Source organism: Coenobita brevimanus, chromosome 54 (genome assembly GCF_032717465.1).
Source record: "Coenobita brevimanus isolate Jiangsu-jjx chromosome 54, ASM3271746v2, whole genome shotgun sequence".
NCBI lineage: Eukaryota > Metazoa > Arthropoda > Malacostraca > Decapoda > Coenobitidae > Coenobita > Coenobita brevimanus.
The window spans coordinates 5,795,461-5,817,326 of NC_137007.1; the positions used below are offsets into that span (position 1 = coordinate 5,795,461).

A 21,866-nucleotide genomic window follows, 5' to 3' on the forward strand; every position below is an offset into this window, starting at 1 on the left:
GTGTTCTGGCCAAGGCGTCCCTCACATCTTGCCACCCCAAAGACAACCCACTCAGCCCGAGGACGACAGCTTTATCTTACTCTCGCTACTGCCAGACGATTTAGAGAAGCCACAAGTAATTACAGTGATGGGAATATATAGTCTATTAAACCTTTCACAACCCGGTATGTCTCTCCTTAAGCTTAACAGAAGTCTGAAAGTAAAAAGAATTTAACTCCTTCAAACCTAGGATGTACTTTTTTTTCCATTTTATTTTCTTCCTACCAATAGATTTCTTTTTAATTCGAGGGAAATTTTTAGTTGTGAAGGAATTAATCCAGGCTATGGTTAACCCTGCCAGCTGAATACAATTATCTAATGGTAGAGGGAGGAAAGTTTAAAATATGTCCTCGAACTGAAGGGGTTAATTAAAAACTGAGTCACCTTATTAAGAGAGTAAACGAAATGGGAAGTGAGAATAATGTGACAAAACTGCTTCACCTGTAGACTAAGGTAATTTGTGGCAGTGCTGACCTGTGCTTAGCAGTCTAACTTACAATTAAACATCCTCTAATGGCTAGCATAGGTTTGTGCAAGAAGAACAGGTGGCATGGAAAGATTCTGAAATATCCTAACTGAAAAAAGGACTTGGATTTACAAAGCGATTGTTGTGTTCCATAGTCTAGGGAAATGTGTGTTGGGTGTCTTCCTTGTCAGTTGCGTTGCAGTCTCCTCTCCTCCCCCATGCAGACATCTTTACTGTGGCAAGGGCTTGAAGGTGAATTTGTTAGTGTATTGCACGGCTGCTGACACGGCTCACTGGGGCAAAAGATACTGCTGGTCCTCGTTAAGCGTTGCTATTTGAAGTTCTTTTTGGCAATTTAAGTCTAAAGTAAAACAAAAACAAAAAGACAATTTCATTTAATGCAGTGTTACACTTGCTCCAAATCAAAGACCAAATGCTAAGAAAAGGTGATATATTTTGGAACATATCCCTGACATATAAGGAGGACCACCTGTCATGTTACACTGGCCACACTACACTTCATTGTTGTGTGTGACCAGTTTCCACCCTACCCCCTTCCCCCACCTTGCACGCCCCCCGGCTCAAATCTCGTGTTACCACCAGACACCCTCCCCTCCCTCACCCCCCCTGAGAGCCTAAGTGGACACGCCCCCAGTGTGGTTGGTGACCTTACCGACAGAGAGGTGGTGGACGGGCGGAAAACTGAAGGCAGAGTAGCCTGGATGTGGATGTGCTGAGAAGGGCGGGTGGTAGCCTGGGGGCCCTGCAGACAGCGGAGGCCTGGGGTAGCCTGGTACCCCTGCAGAGAGTGGAGTTCTGGGGTAGCCAGGTGGCCCGGCGGAAAGTGGAGTCCTGGGGTAGCCTGGTGGCCCTGGCGATATGGGTGTCCTGGGTGAGCGTGAGGGAGGGTGTGGGTGTGCAGGGCGCAGAAGGAGTGGTGCGGGGCGGGTCCTGACGCGGGGCAGCAGTGGGCGGCCACTGTGTGTGCTGGAGGCCAGACTCAGGTCGCGGGAAGTGTCGCGACTCAGGTCCCGCGAAGACACACTGACGTCACGAGGCGCAGCTGCCAGCAGCGGGGCACTACGCCACTGGGGCAGCGGGGCCGACCGGGGCGGCGGTCCCAGGTGTACCGCAGACACCCAGGGGCCGCGGCGGGGGTGTGGTGGGCGACGGGGCGGGGCACGGGGCGGGGAGGGACGTAGAGTGAGGAGGTGATTGACCTGGTTCTGATGGGTGAAGGGGTCGAGGGCTGGGCGGGGCTGGGGGTGGTAACGGGGCCTGGGGTATCGGGTGCCGGGCCGGGGCCGGGGTCTGGGGTGGTAGCGGCGGGGCGGGGGAGCGTCGAGGTAGTCAGGGGCCTGGTATAGACTGTCGTCGCGGCGGTACACCACCTCGTAGCGGTAGTGCTGCCTGGCGCCGCCCCCGCTACACCATCCACACAACCGCCAGCCCACCATCACGCCCCGCCCGCCCCATGCCCGCCCACCCCGACCACCCAACCCCGCCGCACATGCCACTACCCCTACCGCACCCGCACCCTTCCGCTGCCGCCGTGCCGCCCGCTATCACTGCACCACCTGGATCATCCCCTGCACAACACTCCTCTGTCCACCACACTGTCTCACGCACTACACTGTCTTTCACTACACCACACCACTACACCACCACCAGGTTCACTACACTACACCACACCACCACACTACAACATTAATGGCACTGGGTCAACACTTGCCACGCTTCAGCCAGTACAATTATGAGGCGAGGTCAAAGGTCATCCATGAGTGGGTCCAGAGGCGGGGTCACAGATAAGGTCAGTGCGGCCTGGACTGTACAGTTACTGTACAGGTGTGAGCATGGTAAGGACAAGGGCAAGGGTATGGGCAAAAGATAGGACAGAATTACACACCAAATAACCAAAGTTGCTTCAGTGATGACAAACACGAATAATGGTTTGAACAGTACTTCCTATTTTATCAACAGACCCACACATTAACCCTCTGTTTGATGCTGAAGGGACACCTTCATGTGGTGGCACTAGTACGCAGAGCTACTCCACTGCCCGGTTATACCAACGTCCCTAAACTCCCTCCCTATTACCCTACACGAGGATGTTGGACTGCAGGAAGACAGCAGCTTCAGCCTGCAGTCCACGGGTTCACGTTTAGACGATCCTACGACTGCAAAAACTATTACTGACCCACTGAATATGGCGGCGTATTTCACTGGCCTATTCTTGCTACCTTTAGAGGATTTACTTCAACTCAGCAGCCTTTTCGAACTGAAGGGGTTAGACAGAGTCTTTAATAACCCGTTCAGTACGAAACTTGTCTCAAGCTGTATAAATGCGTCAGATGAAAAAAAATAGCGAAGTGGTTTCACTATTCATTAATACTGTATGACGTCTATTATTTTCTTGCTATTACCTGGCTAGTTTATTTACATCAGGGGAGCCATGTAGCAGTGACGGGGTAAATGATGGCTGTATTTCACCCCACCAGCTCAGAAAGGCAACCCTAATCTGAATAAAACCGACAGGATAGCAAGAATAAGGTAAACATGACTTTCTCGTGCTAATGCTATCTTCCGTGTTACGCCGGCATTATTGTGAGTAATATAATGTTGTTAGGCACGACAGAGGATATTGGGGGTCTCCGTGGGGAACCTGAATGTCGTACTGGTGACTTTGGGGAGCTCTAACACCTGTTCCTTAGCGATTTATTATGCACCTGACTCATCAATATTCGCCTGTGTAACTGATGCAAATGTCGATATTAAGATTATATAAAATTCTCTCCTACCGTACATGCTATCTCTCTCTCTCTCTCTCTCTCTCTCTCTCTCTCTCTCTCTCTCTCTCTCTCTCTCTCGTTCTTCAGTTTTCCCTTTTCCCCGTCTTTCTCCACTCTTCCTCTTCTTCCCTTTCTCTCTCGTATATGCTCCACCCTCCCTCCCTTCCCCTCTCTCCCCTTTGCCTTTGGTCGTGTATTCTCTCCCCTCCCTCCCTCCCCTCTCGTCTTTGCATCTTGAGAGGGTGGTGACATGTCCTACGCATGGGGAAGAGAGGGGGAAATGGAGGTATACAGGGAAGGAGGAAGGGGAATAGTGGAGAAGGGTGAGGAAAATGGAGGGAGAGAGGGAGGAAGGGGAATAGTGGAGAAGGGTGAGGAAAATGGAGGGAGAGAGGGAGGAAGGGGAATAGTGGAGAAGGGTGAGGAAAATGGAGGGAGAAAAGGGGGAAGGAGAATAGGAGGAACTGAAATGGAGACGAAGAGGGAGGTGGATGGAGGAAGAGAAGTGTTGAGGGAGGAAGAGAAGTGTTGAGGGAGGAAGAGAAGTGTTGAGGGAGGAAGAAGAGGAAGGAAGGGAGGCTAGTGCATGATGGAGGGAGAGAGAGGATGGGGAATAGTGTGTGAGAAAGAGAAAGAGAGAGAGAGAGAGAGAGAGAGAATGACGAACACGAAGGAGAGGGGAAGTGAAGGAACGAGGAAGTGTGCAAGACAAAACGAAGGCAATGGAAGAACACAAGGAAATGGGAAACAAAGGAAGAAACAGGAGGAGCGAAGGAAAGAGGGAGACTGGGGAGGAAGGAGGAAAAACGGAGGAGAGGGAGACTGAGGAGGAGAAAGGGATAAAGGAGGAGAGAGAAAGAACGGAGGAGAGAGGATGAGCAGAGGGGAGAGAGAAAGAAATGTGGAGAGAGAGAAATTGAGGAGGAAAGAGAACGCACCGGTACAGGAAAACGGAGATGGAGGAGGAAAATATACCTTTAAAAAAATACACAGGAAAGATAGCGAATAAAAAAAAGAAAAAAAAAAAGACGAACGTTGAAGACAGGAAGATTATGGAAGTGATAAAAAATGGCAGAGGAAGATGGTGGAGGGAAAAGAAAGTGAAACAGAGGGACAGGAAGGAGGGAAGAACGTGAGAGAGAGAGGAGGACAGGACGTAGGCGAGAAGGGTAGATGAGAAAGGCAAGTGGAATATTTAAAGCCCTCATACAGCGCATACCTCCGCCAGTGTCATTAAAACGGATCCGGATTCGCCCCAAAATTTAATCAATTCTTTCTTGGTCCATGGCCCACCCTTCCACAAAATTTCATAAAAATCCGTTAACAACTTCATGAGTAATCCTGCTTACAGACAACCAACCAAGGCGGGGTAAAACATAACCTCCTTGGCTGAGGTAATTAGGAGGGTAGGGAAGATGATGGTGGAAAAAAGAAGAACGTGCGGCTGATGATGAAACAGTGATGAAGAACACTAAAAATTAATTACAATATTGTCATTGGGGAAAAGAGAGAGAGAGAGAGAGAGAGAGAGAGAGAGAGAGAGAGAGAGAGAGGGGGGAGAGAGGGGGGCAAGGGGTGGTGACAGGCTCTGACAATAAACGTGAGGGAGGTGGTGTGTCGTGGGGAGGCTCAGGTTTCTCTCTCTCTCTCTCTCTCTCTCTCTCCGCACTAACCTCTTTCTCTTATTCCATATCTCTACATATTTGCCTCTCTCTCTCTCTCTCTCTCTCTCTCTCTCTCTCTCTCTCCATATTTCAGCCCTTATCTACGACCCTCATCTATTTCAGCGGTTATCTATGCCCATCTCTCACTATCGCTAACATCAAAATCTCTCTGTACGCTATATTATGCTTGCTAACTTTTTCACCATCATTCTATGTATACTTGCATTTTTACGGATACACACATATACATACATACACATATATACATACACACACATTATCCACACCTACCTGCCTACATAAATATATACTACTACATACATAGCTGTATACACTAAATACATTCCGTACATACATATACATACCTACATAAGTACATACATGCATACACATACACATACATGCATACACATACACTTACAGGCATACATACATCCATACAAGTACACTTACATACATAGGCTACATACATACACGTACACTTACATACATACATACATGCACATACATACATACATATAAGCTCATACATACATATACACACAAGCTCATACATGCATACATATACATACAGAAACATACAGGCATACATACACAGCTCATGCATACATACATACACAAACTCATACATGCATACACATACATACATACATACATACGTAACTTACATATTCTCTGCTCAACATTCAGGTTTATGCCTCTCCCTGTTCTATGTATTTCTCTTGCTTCTCACAATAAACGGGGAGATGTCTGTGTGTTTGTGTGTGTGTGTGTGTGTGTGTGTGTGTGTGTGCATGGCTTGGGTTACCTCCGCTGCTGCTGAATCTCTCTCTCTCTCTCTCTCTCTCTCTCTCTCTCTCTCTCTCTCTCTGACTTTTACTGCATTAGGCTGAGTTTTTTTGCAACCTAAAGTTCACCTACGTAGTTTTAACCTCTCTCTCTCTCTCTCTCTCTCTCTCTCTCTCTCTCTCTCTCTCTCACACACACACACACACACACACACACACACACACACACACACACACACACAGTACTACACAAGAACCATCCAAACAACAGTACATTGATTAGAGGTCACGGCCATACAGTCGTTGCCAAAAGATACCACCGCATTAGGCAGGGCATTTCTTACACCCTTCAATCTATGACTATCTTCTTTACGCTCACGGTACCTACAGACGATAATTTTCAGTTGGGGGAGAGGATTTTTGGTAGGGATAAATGAAATATGTATGACCCCTCCAACTAAAGAAAAATAATAATGTAATCTGGGGACAGCAAAAATAAGGTCAAAATACGTAATCAGTTTGTACGAGATCAGGCGTGGGTGAAAATATAAGGGACTGAGTTTACTGTCCTTATCCTTCTACACAATTCCTCTTCCCCCTCTCTACCTGCATTTCCCCCTCCCTTCATCATAAATCCCCTTCCTCCCTCTCTATCTGCATTCCCCTTCCCTCCTACATAAATCTCCTTCCTCCCTCTCTATCTGCATTCCCCTTCCCTCCTACATAAATCCCCTTCCTCCCTCTATACCTGCATGTCCCCCCTCCCTGCTACACAGTTCCAATTCCTCCCTGCATTTCCTTCTCCCTCCTCCACAGTTCTTCCTCCCTCTCTATCTCCATTTCCTCTCTACGTCAGCTCCCTTCGACGTGGTAATCTGGTATACTGGCAACTAAGCAATGATCGGTACTAAGGCGAAATAGATTGCCAGCGAGGGTGAGAGTGAATTTCCAATGAGATAATGGGGAAGTCAACAGGTCAGCAGGGTATAATTGACGCCTCTGACTCATGGCGCTTACCTGCTGGTTGGGGAAGGGGGGGGGGGATATTGATACTGCTTTCCTCTGTACCTAAATTCATATACGGTACCCAGCTATACATGTTTACAGTTCAACAAATCAGAACAACAGACATGCTTCTCTCTCTCCCTCTCTCTCTCTCTCCTTCTCACCCCCCCCTCTCTCTCTATCTCTCTCTCTCTATATATATATATATATATATATATATATATATATATATATATATATATATATATATATTATCTCGCTCTCTCTCTCTCTCTCTCTCTCTATATATATATAGTGTATATAAATCCACGTAAACAAACAACGGCATTACCACACACTTCTGTAAAGCAGTTAGTTATTATTTCCTGCACAACAGTGTTTTGCTGTAAGATTTCCATTCATCATCAAGCATATAAAATCTAATGTTTTTTTTTTTCCACACTGCACAATTTTTACTACATTCATCATGACTGCTTCAGCTGGGTAATAAGGGACAGCCACTAGTCACTCTACCCTATAACAAACGGCCTTGGAGGGACAAAAGATTCCACAGATGTCTGCCTTCCTTTGTATTCCTTTATACTCCAGCATGGGTACTGAACACCGCAATTGTTTATCGGATTTCTTTCATCAATGTCTGCCTGTCTGTCTCTCTGTCTGTTAGCGCTTACTCATTTCTTAAAATTTATTTCGCCTTTTTAATTTCTCCCAAGCCTCTCTTAGTTCATAGCTCATCTGGCTGATCTCTCTCTTTCCCTCTCTCTCTCTCCACCGTTCCCTATCCTTTCTGAAATATTCCCTTCCCTCATATCTTCTCTCCAACCCCACCTCCTCATCGTCTCCAAACTTTCCCTTTCCTTCCCGTCACGACTTACTCCTACGTTCGGCACTCTCTCCATTTCATGTGCCATTTCAATTACCGTTTCCCGTCCCCTACCCACATGTAATTCAGTCTCCCTTTCTGCTCTTTTCACTCTCTCCTACATCTCTCTTTCCCTGCATCCATCTATACCTTTCCACCCATGATTCTCTCCCTCTGTGTGTCTCCCCCTCCCTATCGCCTTTATGTCTGGCTCTCCCTTCGTCACCCCCTCCTCCCCTGTATCAACTTACTGCCTGACTGTACACCTTCAACAATGCCACCCCATTCCCACCCAGACCCTCATCACCACCACCCTCTCAATCCATCTCTTATTTCCTTTCTTTCCCTCTCTCTCTCCCCTTCTCACTCCAACTTCTCTTTCCTTTCCTCTACTCTCCTTTACTTTCTTTTCCACCAACTCCCCTTCTCTGTGCTCCCCTTTTCTTTTACTCTCCTTCCTTTCCTTTAACTTTTCTCCTTTCCTTTACTACCTTTTCTCCCATCTCTTCCTCTCACCTCTTCCCTTTCATTTACCTTCCATCCCATCAACTCTTCTTTCCTCTATTTCCTACCTTTCCCATCCTTCCTTTCGCCTCCCATCCAATATTCTTTCATCCTTTTTCCTCCCTCCCTCTCCCCTCTCTTTCATTCATAACCTCACTCCCAGACTTTCCCTCTCCCTTTCCTAACCTTCCTCCACTCCTTCCCTCAGATCTCCTTTCCCTCCAGTTCCCCCTTCCTCCCTTATCATCCTCTCCTCTGTTCCCCCTCTTATCATTCATTTTCTCCCTCATTACTTTTTCCTCCCATCCCCTTCCCTCCTCGCCATACACTTCCTCCTCCTCTGCCCTTTCTTCCCTCCCTCCCTCCCCATCCCCCTTCTTGTTCTCTCAATTCCTCCCTCTCTCCTTTACATCCCCTTATCTCACATTCTCTCTCTCTTCTCACCACATTTTCCCTTCCTCTCCATCTTCTCTTCAACTCTTTGCCCTCACTTTTCACCTTCCTATAAAATTTCCCTTTCCCTTTCACCCACTATTTTCACTTTCCTTCCTTTCATTTTCTCTCCTCCTCCTCCTCCTGATCATCATCATCATAATCATCATCAACCATCATCATCATCAACCATCATCATCAACCATCATCATCATCAACCATCATCATCAGCCATCATCATCATCATCATCAACCATCAATAATACATCATCTATCACCACCACCACATCATCATCATCGCTTAATTTTATCATATGCTTTCATCTTTTATCTCATATATTTCTTCTCGTCAACTATTCTTTTCAACTCTTTCTTCGCTATATTCTCATTTGATCCATTTCTCTCTCACAGACCTCTGAAATACCTATTTTATTTTTATTTTTATTTTATTCTTGCTACCCCAGACGATATTGTTAACCCTTGAGAAGCCATCTACAGTGACGTGGTTAAATCTCTCTCTCTCTCTCTCTCTCTCTCTCTCTCTCTCTCTCTAAGTAACGGAACAGAAGGGTTAAATGGATGCTGTATGTCATCCCTTGGCTACCATGTCTCTCTCCAGCAGAATAGAATCGCCCGCGTTTAGCAGATATAAAATAAATGTTATACTGATCTCTTCACCAGGTCTCTCCCACACTTCATTCCATCTCTCCCTTCCTGCTTGTCTATCCTTGTCTTTAACAGATAGATTAGTTTTGCTAGTTACAACCTTCCCGATACCAAACAGCCACGAAAGGATTAGCTGGGTTTTTGCTGTTTCCTTTCCTTTGTACTTCCAATCCGTTCTTCTCTCCTTCCAACTTCCATTCTTCCGTCACTCCCTTCCTGCCACCTTCCCCCATTCCTCCTCCATACACAATCACTCCTTTCCCCTCCCTCCGCCCCACCTTCATCTCCATTTCATCTTGCCCTGTCTCCCTTCCTACCATCCCTCCATCTTTCCCATTCCCATTTTCTCCATTTCCCCATTCTCTTCCTAATGTCTTTCCCACACTTCCCCTCACTCCTTCCCCAATTCCATACCTTTCCCCTCACCTACATCATTCCCTTTTTTCTTTCCCGTCTTTTCCACACCCAGTCGCTACCTCCCTCTCCCACCTCTGTCTTCTCCACTCAGATCCCTTCCCCTTCTCCTCACTTATCTTTCATACCTTCGACACACACACACACACACACACACACACACACAACTTCCATCTACCTTCCCCATATCGAATCACTCTTCCCTCCCAACATTCCCCTCTACCCCCTCCCCCTCCCTCCGTGTCGACCTCAGCACCGTGCGTCCTTTCACTGGCGTTGCATTACTCATTCCACGCCATAGGTCACAATATACCAACCCCCCCACAACCCCACTAGCATACCCTCAACACCCCACTCTCCCAATCCCCCCTTCCTTCCTTCCTTCCCCACTACCTTCATACCCTCCCTCCCAGCCTCCCCTCCAGTCACTTCCCCCCCCCCTCTCTCTCTTCAACACCCCCCCCAATCCCTCCTCCTTCACTACCTTCATTCCCTCCCTGCCAACCCCCCTCCAGTCTCTCTCTCTCTCTCTCTCTCTCTCTCTCAAAAAAAGGTCATCAGATAGAACGATTTTAACTCTTTCAGTCCTAAAACTTTACCATTTTAATCAACAGAAGATTTTACGCACCTGACGAGACTTTGGGAAATGAAAGTATATATGCCCTTGACCAACCCCTTCGATGTCAATATAAAAATCGTCTGGGGGAAGCACAAATGATCTAAAATAACCATCATAGTGAGGTGGTTACTCTCTTCACGACGAGGACCAGGTTTTTTATATTCTTGCTACCACCAGACGATTTTATTCAGGAGCCAAAGGGGTTAATGGAGTCTGCTGTCAACCCCTCCATATTGAGATCTTCAGGTACACAAAATCGTCTGAAGGCAAGAGGAATAAAATAAAGACGCCATTGTATTCAGACCCTTATCATCACGACGGTTTATCTCTGTATTCATCCTAACGCCAGACGATTTTATTCAGCTACGGATTTTATTCAGCTACGGGGAAGACCTATCGTAGTGAAGGGACTGATGATGATAACTGTTGCTAATCCCTTCACCGTGGTCTCTCTCAGGCAGGCTAAAATCGCTGGGCGGTAGCAATGCATTTAATAACGAAGCGTCACCGTACTGAGACTTGCTGTTAATAATAATAATAATAATAATAATAATAATAATAAAAATAATAATAAACATTAATAAAAATAAATGCGTAATAAATAATAATAATAATAATAATAATAATAATATCAACCAGTCTCCCCCTCATCATTCCCTCCTAATTAATAATCACGTCCTGCCTTTAACATTTTCCCTCATGTCCATCAAAATATTACCGCCAACATTAAATTCACCTTTCTTATATATTACTATTTTTTTACCTAATATTATAACTTTGTAAATATGTTTCTCGCTGTCGTAATGTCAAGCTTCGAAAAATGTTAACGATTCTTCTCCTAATGCAATTATTGAAAAAAATAGCCAATTCGTATTGTAATTTACTTTTTAAAATGTTGTTATTACGTAATGTTAAGCTGGAAAATGTCAATGATTCTTAACGCAACGCCCGTCTTTAAATATCAAGTACAAAATTACTCAGTGCTGAAGATGTTGGGTCCTTCAATAATAATAATAATAATAATAATAATAATAATAATAATAATAACAACAATAATAATAATGATAATACCGGTGCTGATAATACACAATACTAATGGTAATACTAATACTACTAAAACTAATAATAATAATAATAATAATAATAATAATAATAATAAATAATAAAAATAAATCTGTCGGTAGCAACAATACTACAAAAAGTACAGTGTGTGGTCGGGCTGAAGGGGTTAGATCTGTAAAGCTGACTATTCTCAACCTCTAAAGTCAATGTTGAAGGTTAGATCCTTCACAAAATGCTAAGCTTCTCACGAGTCACTACCTCTCCACTAAATGTCAAGCTGCGAGAATATTTACATTTTTCACGTAATATTCTGCTGGACAAAAGTTACGCATTATAACAAGGAAAGAGCTGTACAGGGCCGCAGTGGGATATATTGCGTTCTTGTGTGTTGCAGCGACGGTTGAATCTGCATTTGAGAGGAGCGAGGACACTTTGGATGCTTCGTGACACTGCTAAACAACCATGTAATTAATTAACGTCGAAAGGAAATATCAAAGAATGGGCTGATGAAGACTACAGCATACAAGTCCTGTTCGTAAACCTCTCCTAGCTGAGTAATCCCGTCAAAAGAGAGTAATAATAATAAATAACATGTAATTGGAGTAAGGGGATTAAACATGAGACAGAAATACTTGAGTTCAAACTTTCAAAAGCAATGTTCAAACATAAAGAGAAACCAACATTTTTTTTTTTAAATCTCGCGCACCAATAATATATAACACACGAAAGTAACTAACATTTATATGAATTAAATCACACACACGCACACACACACACACATATAACTCCAGTCACATTCCACTGCACCAAATGTAAGCCAAAAACATAGCCTATGCATGAGTATTTGAAAAACTAATAAATAAATAAATAAATAAATAAATAACCACATCTTCCCTCACAATAATTAATACCTACAGTTCCACGACAATTTTATGCTTTTAATCTTGCTAGCTTACTTAAAAAAAAAAAAAAAAAAAAAAAAAAAAAAGCGCCAGTGATGAAAGAAGGTTGTAATATAGCCTCTTAAATTTAAAGAATCTTTCCTAAAATGAATATATTTAGAGAGAGAGAGAGAGAGAGAGAGAGAGAGAGAGAGAGAGAGAGAGAGAGAGAGAGAGAGAGAGAGAGAGAGAGAGAGAGAGAGAGATTCACTACTAATTAAATCGTCTGGAGGCAGCAAGAACGAAATAATTCGCACTATTGTCCCCGTAACTCCTTTTCCTTCGCGACTTATTACGCATACTACACCTCAACGTCCCTTTGTATGCCCTTTATATCCCTTCAGTATACGACAGGGGTTGCACCAGTGTCATATAACAGGATACTGAAGTGTAATGAGAATAAATCGCCGAGGAAGAATTGTTAAGGAATTCCCCCTTCACTACAAAGGGTTTTAAATGTCCTCGTAGTGAAGGGATTCCAACAAGTGCACAATTAAGCGCGCGCACACACACACACACACACACACACACACACACACACACACACACACACACACACACACACACACACATGAGCCTCATCCCAACACGACTCGCAAAAGGGGTCAAAGAGGTCAAACATGTGCGAATGACATAACGCCTATAGATGACCTTCACCCCATAACCATACCATTGATATACCAGGTCGCTCCCCTGCCTCTGCCATACATACATTACATATACATACATACGCACATACATACATACATGGCAGACTGACTCAAATAAACACAGTGCACTTGTAAATTAAATCTCTTATCACCACATCCCCAACACACACACACACACACACACACACACACACACACACACATTGAAACAAACACATATTACCTAAAACGCAAATAAAACTGACCTCAAACCCAGTAAAAACATTAAAAAAAAAAAAAAAAAACATGCTGGACGGAATAACATTGGCGTATCAGCACTCCTGTTTTTTCGTCCATTCCATTCAGGTCTCTCTCTCTCTCTCTCTCTCTCTCTCTCTCTCTCTCTCGAACACGAACACTTTAAATACATCATATTTTTCAGATTCTATATTTTAAATGTGCCCCAGATTACAGTGTTTATAATTATTAATCGGTATAGGAAGTTCCAGTTTTGATCGTCACTTGTTTTTTGGTGTCGACATGGTTGGGGAGGGAGGGGGAGAGGGGCTGGAGGTGTAAAGGAGGAGGAGGAGGGACTCTGGAGGCGTAGAGGAGGAAGGGGGAGGGATTGGAGGTATACAGGAGGAGGGGGAGGGGCTGGAGGTGCAGAGGAGGAGGGGGGAGGGATTGGAAGTGTAGAGGAGGGGGAGGGATTGGAAGTGTAGAGGAGGGGGAGGGACTCTGGAGGTGTAGAGATTAGGGGGTGGGGACCATAGGGGTATACAGGAGAGGAGATATGGAGGAAAGAGGGGAGAGGGTGGATATGGAGACAGAGGAAGGTAAGGGATGCTGGTAGGTGTGTAGGATGGATGAAGGAAGGAAAGGTGTAGTGGAGGGAGGGAAGGTGTGGAAGACGTAGGGAGGCTCGTAGAAGTGGAGGAGAGGGAGAGAGGGAGGGAGGTGCGGAGGAAAGAGGGAAGGAGGAAGGGATGCTGACAGGTGTGGAGCAGAGATAGAGATGGATGGATGTGGGGAAATGATGGAGTGGAGGGGAGGGATGCAGGTGTGGAGGAAGGGAAGGGGTAAAGGTGTGAAGGAAGATATTCAGAGAGGAAGGCAAGTAGGTGTGAAGAAGGAAAGGAGGGGGAGGATGTGCGGAAGAGATGGAGGGAAATCTAACTGGTATGGATGAAAGACGGAGGGGGAGGCTGGTAGGTGTGGAGGAGGGAGGGAAGTGTGTGGAGGTAAGAGGGAGGGAAGTGTGTGGAGGTAAGAGGGTGGGAGATGTGTGAAGGAAAGAGGGAGGGGTGGAGGACGAAGGGAGGAGTAGCGTGGATGAAGTAGGTGGTAGGTTGGTGGTAGATGTGGAGGGTAGATGGACAGGGGGGGAACGTTATGAAGGGGAGGGGAACGTTATGAAGGGGAAGGGAACGGAAGTGGAGAGGCGTGGATGAAAGAGTGTAGAGGCGCTATTCAGGTGGAGAGAAAAAAAAAAATGGGCAGAAGTAGAAGAGAAGACGGAAGGAGGAACAGTTGTAGAAGAGATGGGAAAGAAAGTGGAAAGGTGTGGGGAATGAAAAGTCCATATTCTGGTGCGGAAGGATGGGCAGAGGTGGGAAGCGAGGAGAGATGCTATAGAAGTGTGGAGGAATGAGGGAGAGACAGTATACAGGTATCAAGGGGAGAGAGAGAGAGAGAAAGAGAGAGAGAGAGAGAGCGATGCTATAGAAGTGTGGAGGAGAGGGAGATGCTATACAGGTAAGGAGGAAAGATGGAGAGACGCTATACAGGTGTGGAGGAGAAGGAGGGACACTATATGCATGTAGAGAAGAGGAGATAAGGTGGGCACGTAAGGTGGGTAGGTATGGAGGAAAGATGGAGATATGCTATACAGGTGTGGAGGAGAGGAGACGCTATACAGGTGTGGAGGGAAGGGTAGAGAAGGTGGGCAGGTGTGGAGGGGGCAGGGCATGGGAGGGTAGGGTAGGGTAGGGGGCGAGGGGGGCACTTTTGGGCAGAGTGAAGAGCGTCACCCTCACAACACTTACAAAACTTCACATCTCACTCTTTAACCCGCAACCTCCAACACAAAACACACACCACGCGAAGGCAGTAAATCCAGTAACGTGACGGACGGAAAACTGTTCTCTGGTCGGTATAAATATTGGGGATTTTTTTAACAACTGTATGACAAAAGGCACGCTAACACTGGCTACTAGTGCGAAGGCTTGGCCAAGACTACCTCGCCTCAGCCCGCCACACTAACACTGCCCGCGGCCATCTTTACCCCCTCCCTCCTTCCCTTCTCTTCCCTCTCACCCCTCCTGTCCCTCTCCCTCCACCTCGTACTTCCTCCCCTCTCCCTCTTCTCCCCCTCTCCTCCCCTGCCCCAAAGATACCCACCTACCTAACCTAACGCCCCAGCCACTACCCAAACATTGCACCGTACGACACTTTCACCCAAACATTCGGATTCCCGCCAAAAATATGTAAAAATCCTCACTCCATATTTTGAGGAATTTAATGAAAGGCGTTGAAAATGCAATAAATGCTGTGACATGTGTGAGGCTGAGATGTATGTGTGTGTGTGTGTGTGTGTGTGTGTGTGTGTGTGTGTGTGTGTACGTGGGAGGTGTGTGCGTTTGTGTGTGTGTATGCCGGGCGCGGAGGTATGCGATGCCGGGGGCGACGCTGGGCCTCCCTCCCCTGCCTGACGCACGATCACACCACCTGTCCGTCACCACCTACCACCTATACCACCACCTACCTCACCTACTACCACTCGTTTACACCCATCTACACGCACCATCTACCACACTCCACCCACCTACCATCAAAACCCATCGCGTACCACCTAATTCGCCACTTATCACCATTCGCCCCAGCCATCACTACGTACCAAATACCCATATTCACTTCATCTGCCAATAATCGCTCTTCCTACCACCTATAACCACTTACCATTTAACAACCAGTCCCATAGCACCCATTCAAACCACCTAAATCACCGTGAAAATCTGCATAAATGGAGAAAATAAGAGAATAAAGGCCCCAATATCCAAAAAGTACGAAGCAGAAAAAAAAAAAAAAACTAATACGAAGAGATTACAAAATACAGAAAATGGGCTTCAGATTAATACAGAAAACGAGGCTATTCAGGGTTTTAACAAAAGATGGGAAAGAGGAGAACCAGCAAAAGGACAGGGAGGGTAGGGAGGGAGGGAGGGGGAGGGGGAAGGGGTGCGTCGGCGTGTGTGCGTATACCCCTGCCCCCCTCCCCTTCTCGCTCCCTCCCCCCCTTGCCATCCTTCCAGCTACCTACCCCATCGACGCGCATACCAACCCCTCCCCCCCTCCCACCCCACCAAAATACCCTCCCTCCTTCCTCCATATCCATCCTCTCTCTCTCTCTCTCTCTCTCTCAAAACATACCCTCCTTGCCCTCATCCATATCCTTGATCTCCCCCCCCTGAATACCGATCTACCGCAAAAATACCTCTCTCTCTCTCTCTCTCTCTCTCTCTCTAATCCTCTATCTCTCCCACCTTATTTTTCAGTCCCCCATCCACACATGACACACTGTTTTTAAAAGGAAAATGGCCTGACGTGAAAGAGGGAATGAGAACTGACAGTAATTCTGGGAAGGGTGACGATAAGATGGGGAGAGGGAGAGGTGAGGGAGAGGGAGAGGTGAGGGAGAGGGAGAGGTGAGGGAGATGGGAAGAGGGAGAGGTGAGGGAGATGGGGAGAGGGAGAGGTGAGGGAGATGGGGAGAGGGAGAGGTGAGGAAGATCGGGAGAGTGATGTGAGGAAGATGGAGAGAGGAGAGGTAGAGAGGACGATGGGGAGAGGAAAGTGAATAGGATGATGGGGAGAAGAGGTAGAGAGGATGATGGGGAAAGGAGAGGTGGAGCTGATGGAGAGAGGAGAGGTGGACATGGGGAGAGGGAGAGGCGAAGAGAAAGATGGGGAGGGGAAGGGGTGAAGAGGACGATGGCGAAAGGAAAAGGTGAAGAGGAAGGTGGGGAGAGGGAAATGTGAAGAGGAAGATGGGGAGAAGGAGAGGTGAAGAGGACGACGGAGAGAGCGAAAAGGGGAGGGGGATAGGTGATAGAGGAGGGTGGGGAGAGGGAAAGGTGAAGAGGACGATGGGTAGCGAGAGAGGGGAAGAGAAGTCTGGGAGAAGGGAAAGATATTACTGACAGAAGAAGAGGAGGAGGAACAGAGTGGCGAACAGAAAACCAAGAGTAATGAGATGAAAGAGATGACGATGAAATGACGGAAGGAGACGATAAGAAAGAGGAAGGCGGAGACAATACAGGAGGAAGCCAGAGAAAAGAGGAAGGAAGGGAGGGAGGGAGGGATCAAGGAGCGAGAAGAAGAAGGAGGAGGAGGAAAAATGAGGCAGATCAAGGGAGGAAGAGTGGCAGCGAGAAAGGAAGATTAGCATTAAGGAAGACAGGGAGAATTGGAGGAGGAAAATACGTCTCAAGGAAGAAAGATGAGATTGGGGAAGAAGACATTTAAAGAAAAAATAAGACTGGATGAAGAGAAGTGAGACGGACATAGGGGACGTATTAGAAGTGGCTTTTGCAGACTTCGTAACACTTTTTCTTGAGCGATTTATTATGCAGTGTAGCTAAATATCCTCTTGTGTGTTACTGATACAACCTTCATAGATGTTAATGTGATATAATACAATACACTGTTGAGGAGCAATACGCAAAATAAATCGGTACGGGAGAGGACCTACGAAGCTAACAAGGAATAACAGAGGCAATTATTTCATCAAGGTAATACAAGACACTAGATAACCTTTTCACTACGATGATCTATTTGGCCTCAGAACTGGAGTACTGAAGGGGTGACAGAAAGCTATATATAAAAAAAAAATAATAATATTTCTACGCATTTTCCACACACTGAATAAAATCGATACAGGAAAACAGAACTAGAAAACGCACGTCATCGTACAGAAAGACATCATTACCTTTGCAATTAAATTATAAGGAAATGAAGAGTAATTAGTAGTTAAAACGATTAGTTACGGGAGTTATTAAAGTACTTGTAATAGTAAGAACAAATGAGCACATACATAAATTTCACTGCCTCCTCAATCCAATGGCGCATTGTTTGTATTTTCTTTTTGCTACCTCTACATAAATACAATAAATACATTAAACTTAGGAAAGAACTCTCGTCATAAAAAAGGGTACAATAAAAAGGTTACTAAGGGCTAGAATAAAAAGGCTACTATAAGGCTATAATAAAAAGGCTACTATAAGGCTATAATAAAAAGGCTACTATAAGGCTATAATAAAAAGGCTACTATAAGGCTATAATAAAAAGGCTACTGAAGGCTATATTTAACCCCTCCTATTTTCCAAGTCTACTCTTAGGGAAAAAAAAAAAAAAACAGCGAAAAAAAAAAATACAATATAAAGTAGTTCCCCCGACTGAAGGGATGAAATTTAAAAAGTTGGTCAGCGTTGGTCTGGCGAATGAGTGCAATAAACTGTCCGACTGTATATTGGTTGACAGTTACGTTGAAAGCTCTTACCCCCCTCCGTTTCGTGTGTGTGTGTGTGTGTGTGTGTGTGTGTGTGTGTGTGTGTGTGTGTGTGTGTGTGTGTGTGTGTGTGTGTGTCCTTGCTACCAGACGATTTAACCAGCTAGGAGACCGCTCTAATAGTGAGAGTCTAACCTTAATAAAAACCGTCAGGGGATGGGAAACATAAAAGGTAAACCAAGTCCTCGAGCTGGCAGGGTTAAGAATAAAAATATACTTATGAACCAGGCCCAGTCAATTCTACGGTCTTACGCTGCCTTGTTACGTAATCTCACAGAGGCACACCGTCACCAACACCAACAGAACTTACTCCTGCATCAGAATCCCACTGAAAATCTAATCAACACTACCCTGACCCACTGCTCACCTTTCCACCAACCTTAACTGAAACTCGATAATAACTTTTTTGAGATGTTTTGTAGGAGAAAAAAAAAAAAAAGTGAACACATGCCCTCCTCCCAACACTGACGACGGAGGTAATAGAGGTAGAAGGAATTAACTCAACCTGCGGACAAGCGACGTAATGCAGACTAAATTGATGTTTCCTGAGACGATATCCTGCAACACTAATACATATTGATTACCCTCATGACTATTAATCATTATTTTAGAGGGTTTACTTAAGTATACTACGTTTTCCGATTCCCTCCTTTTTTGTGAAATTGCCATGCCAGCTTTTTTCATACAGCATAACGTTTTTTCTCACTTTTTCCTGCCGGCTCTGCGTTGGACCGTCTACGGTGTGTTGGAGGGGTGGATGTGTGGGGAGGGGGGGCGTTCGCTGTACAGTATTTTCATTTACGTACTTTCACATCTAGTTTTTAAGTCACAGGAGCAGCATCGATTGTGGGAAAGGACTCATGCAGTTACTTCATTTTCTAAGAATACAAAAAGAACAAAGGACGATAGGCTAACTGCAGTAGGCCTGTGTCCCATGTAAGATAGGTCCTTGATGAGTGTGGCAATACCAGAATAAGACAAGGCTAGCAAAGAAGGTTCATGAAAAATGCGAATAACGAAGAGGTAAAGGACGAAAGGGGGTTCTATGGGCCTTGAGGGAAACCGACCCAACAGAGAAACGAGAGCACTGGAGGGAGGGAGGGAGACAGATGAGGGAAGATAAGTAGCGTCGAGGGAGGGAGGGAGGGAAGGATGGAATGAAGGAGGCAGGTAAGGTAGGGAAGGTTGGGATCGAAATCATGAAGGATCTTAGAGAATTCGTATCATAAACAGGTCAAAAAGAATCGTAAATTACTGCCAGTTCGTATTTATTTATATTTTCTGTCGTATTTTCCACTGCAACATTCACTCTGTTTTGGAGGTGAAGTGTTTATGTATCTGTGTGAGTGGCGATAAATGCGAACGAGTAATATTAAACACGGCCAAGCTCAAGAAAATTTATGAACGCAGCCTACGAACAGGAGGGACGACTGACGAGGAGGGAGGAAAAAAGAGGGAGAGAGGGAGGCTGGGAGGCGGGGAGGGAGAAGGAAGTTGGGAGAGGGTGGTTAGGAGGGAGAGAGGAGGTAGGGAAGGAGAGCGGAGGTAGGAAGAGAGGGAGGCATTGCGAGAGGAGGTGGGGAGAGAGAGAGAGGGAGAGAGAGGAGGCGGGGAGGGAAGGATTAGTAGCAATTATAGGATTCTGGAGACGAGGGCGCCAAGGGTCAGTAGGAAGAGAAGAAGAGGCAATTACGCAGAAAAGAAGTGGAGAAACAACAGGCAGATGTGAAGGAGATAATGGCGAGAGAGGAGGGGATAACAAGAGACAGAGAGAGAGCATGGACTGGGGAGAGAAGGGGATGATAAGAGATACACAGAAAAGATAAGAGGACAGAAAGAGATGATGGAGAGAGAGAAAACCAGGAGAGGAGGGGATGACAAAAGGACAGCAGAGATTGAGAGGAGAGAAAGGGATGATAATGGGAGATGTTATGGAAAGAATAAAGTGAGGAATGATAAAGGAATGAGAAAAGTAAATAAAGTTGGCTATGATAATGATAAAGGAATGACATCGATAAAGGAGACGATAAAGGGATAATGGCGAAAAAGAATGAATACTAAGGTATCATAAAACGGCTGATAAAGATATGGAGGAGGAGGAGGAAACAGATTACTAAGAAGAGATCGACGAAAAAAAAAAAAAAGTAAAGGAGCAATGGAGGTAAAGACTGAAGAATAAAGGATAGCAAAGGGATGATAAATACATAAAGGTAGTAAAGGAAATCTGCTGCTAAGAAACTAGTGAAATAAGGACATTCTATCCATCGCCACCTCACACACTGCACATTTCACTTCACCTCCCCTCTCACGTTTTCTCTGCTAATTTTCACTACACCTGTAACACCTGTAAAAGAAAATGGAAGAACGCGATTATCCAAACTACTGAAAAATAACTAACCCATTCAGTACGATGACGCTTTTTATTTTAATTGTTACCACCGGATGATTTTATTCAACTTAGGGACGTGTAGGGGTCTCTCTCTCTCTCTCTCTCTCAAAACATAGCCTGATAAATGCAATGCCACCACAGAAATAATGTTCGTCACTACCACATTCCCTAGTAAGCCATCCCTGCCGTTATTACCAGCACAATAGAACGTCACCATCACCTAAGTCAGCAGTATAATCATCACTAAAGTCAGCAGCAACACGACACCATCATCAAAAGCCAGCAGTAAGAGGATGCCATTACCCACCTACTCGACACCATCATTACCTGACACTACACAATTACCATACGATGATAATGACAATGTAACTGAGAAATTACAGTACACTCTGACAGTACACATGGTAGTACTTCTCCGAAAGGTCAAACTACAGAGGATGCACAGAAAACAGCGACACTCCACCCAGAATTTGACTTTGCTCTTTAACAAATCTACAAAAAAAATAGTAGTAGTAGTAGTAGTAGTAGCAGTAGTTGTTGTAGTAGTAACAAAATAATAATAATAAATGATTAATAATGATAACAATAATAATAATAACAATAATAATAATAAATAATAATAAATAATAATAATAATAATAATAATAATAATAATCGAATAACTTCTCTGACTCACACCCAATGTATGTCTTAATTTTGATACTTATCGGACCAGGCATTCATTATATATAGAAAAAATAAATAAAAATTGCATATATAGAAACACAGTATACATTGAAGCCAACTCAGCCACAATTGCTACACCTTCAATATCGCTACCACTATTTCATTTACATAATAAACTACCACCAAAACATTCCTAAGGGACACACAATCACCACACTACATGACACTACCACCCCACCACACCACACTACATGACACTACCACCCCACCACACCACACTACATGACACTACCACCCCACCACACCACACTACCACCACACTACAAGACACTACCACCCCACCACACCACACTACCATCGCA

At 45.1% G+C, this 21,866-nt stretch overlaps 1 protein-coding gene across 6 annotated transcripts in view; it reads right to left on the reverse strand.

Moving 5' to 3' along the window:
- Positions 1-21,866, reverse strand: part of LOC145401012 (membrane-associated guanylate kinase, WW and PDZ domain-containing protein 1-like) — a 554,078-nt gene that overhangs the window by 217,891 nt on the left and 314,321 nt on the right. For 5 of the 6 annotated variants that reach the window (XM_080273377.1, XM_080273382.1, XM_080273381.1 and 2 more), the window contains exon 1: positions 1,179-1,973. The exons of the other annotated variant lie outside the window; for it this stretch is intronic. In XM_080273377.1, the coding sequence (XP_080129503.1) occupies positions 1,179-1,962 (784 nt within the window). In that variant the 5' untranslated portion in view covers positions 1,963-1,973. Of the gene's footprint in view, positions 1-1,178; positions 1,974-21,866 lie in introns of those variants that run through there. 6 annotated transcript variants of the gene reach the window in all.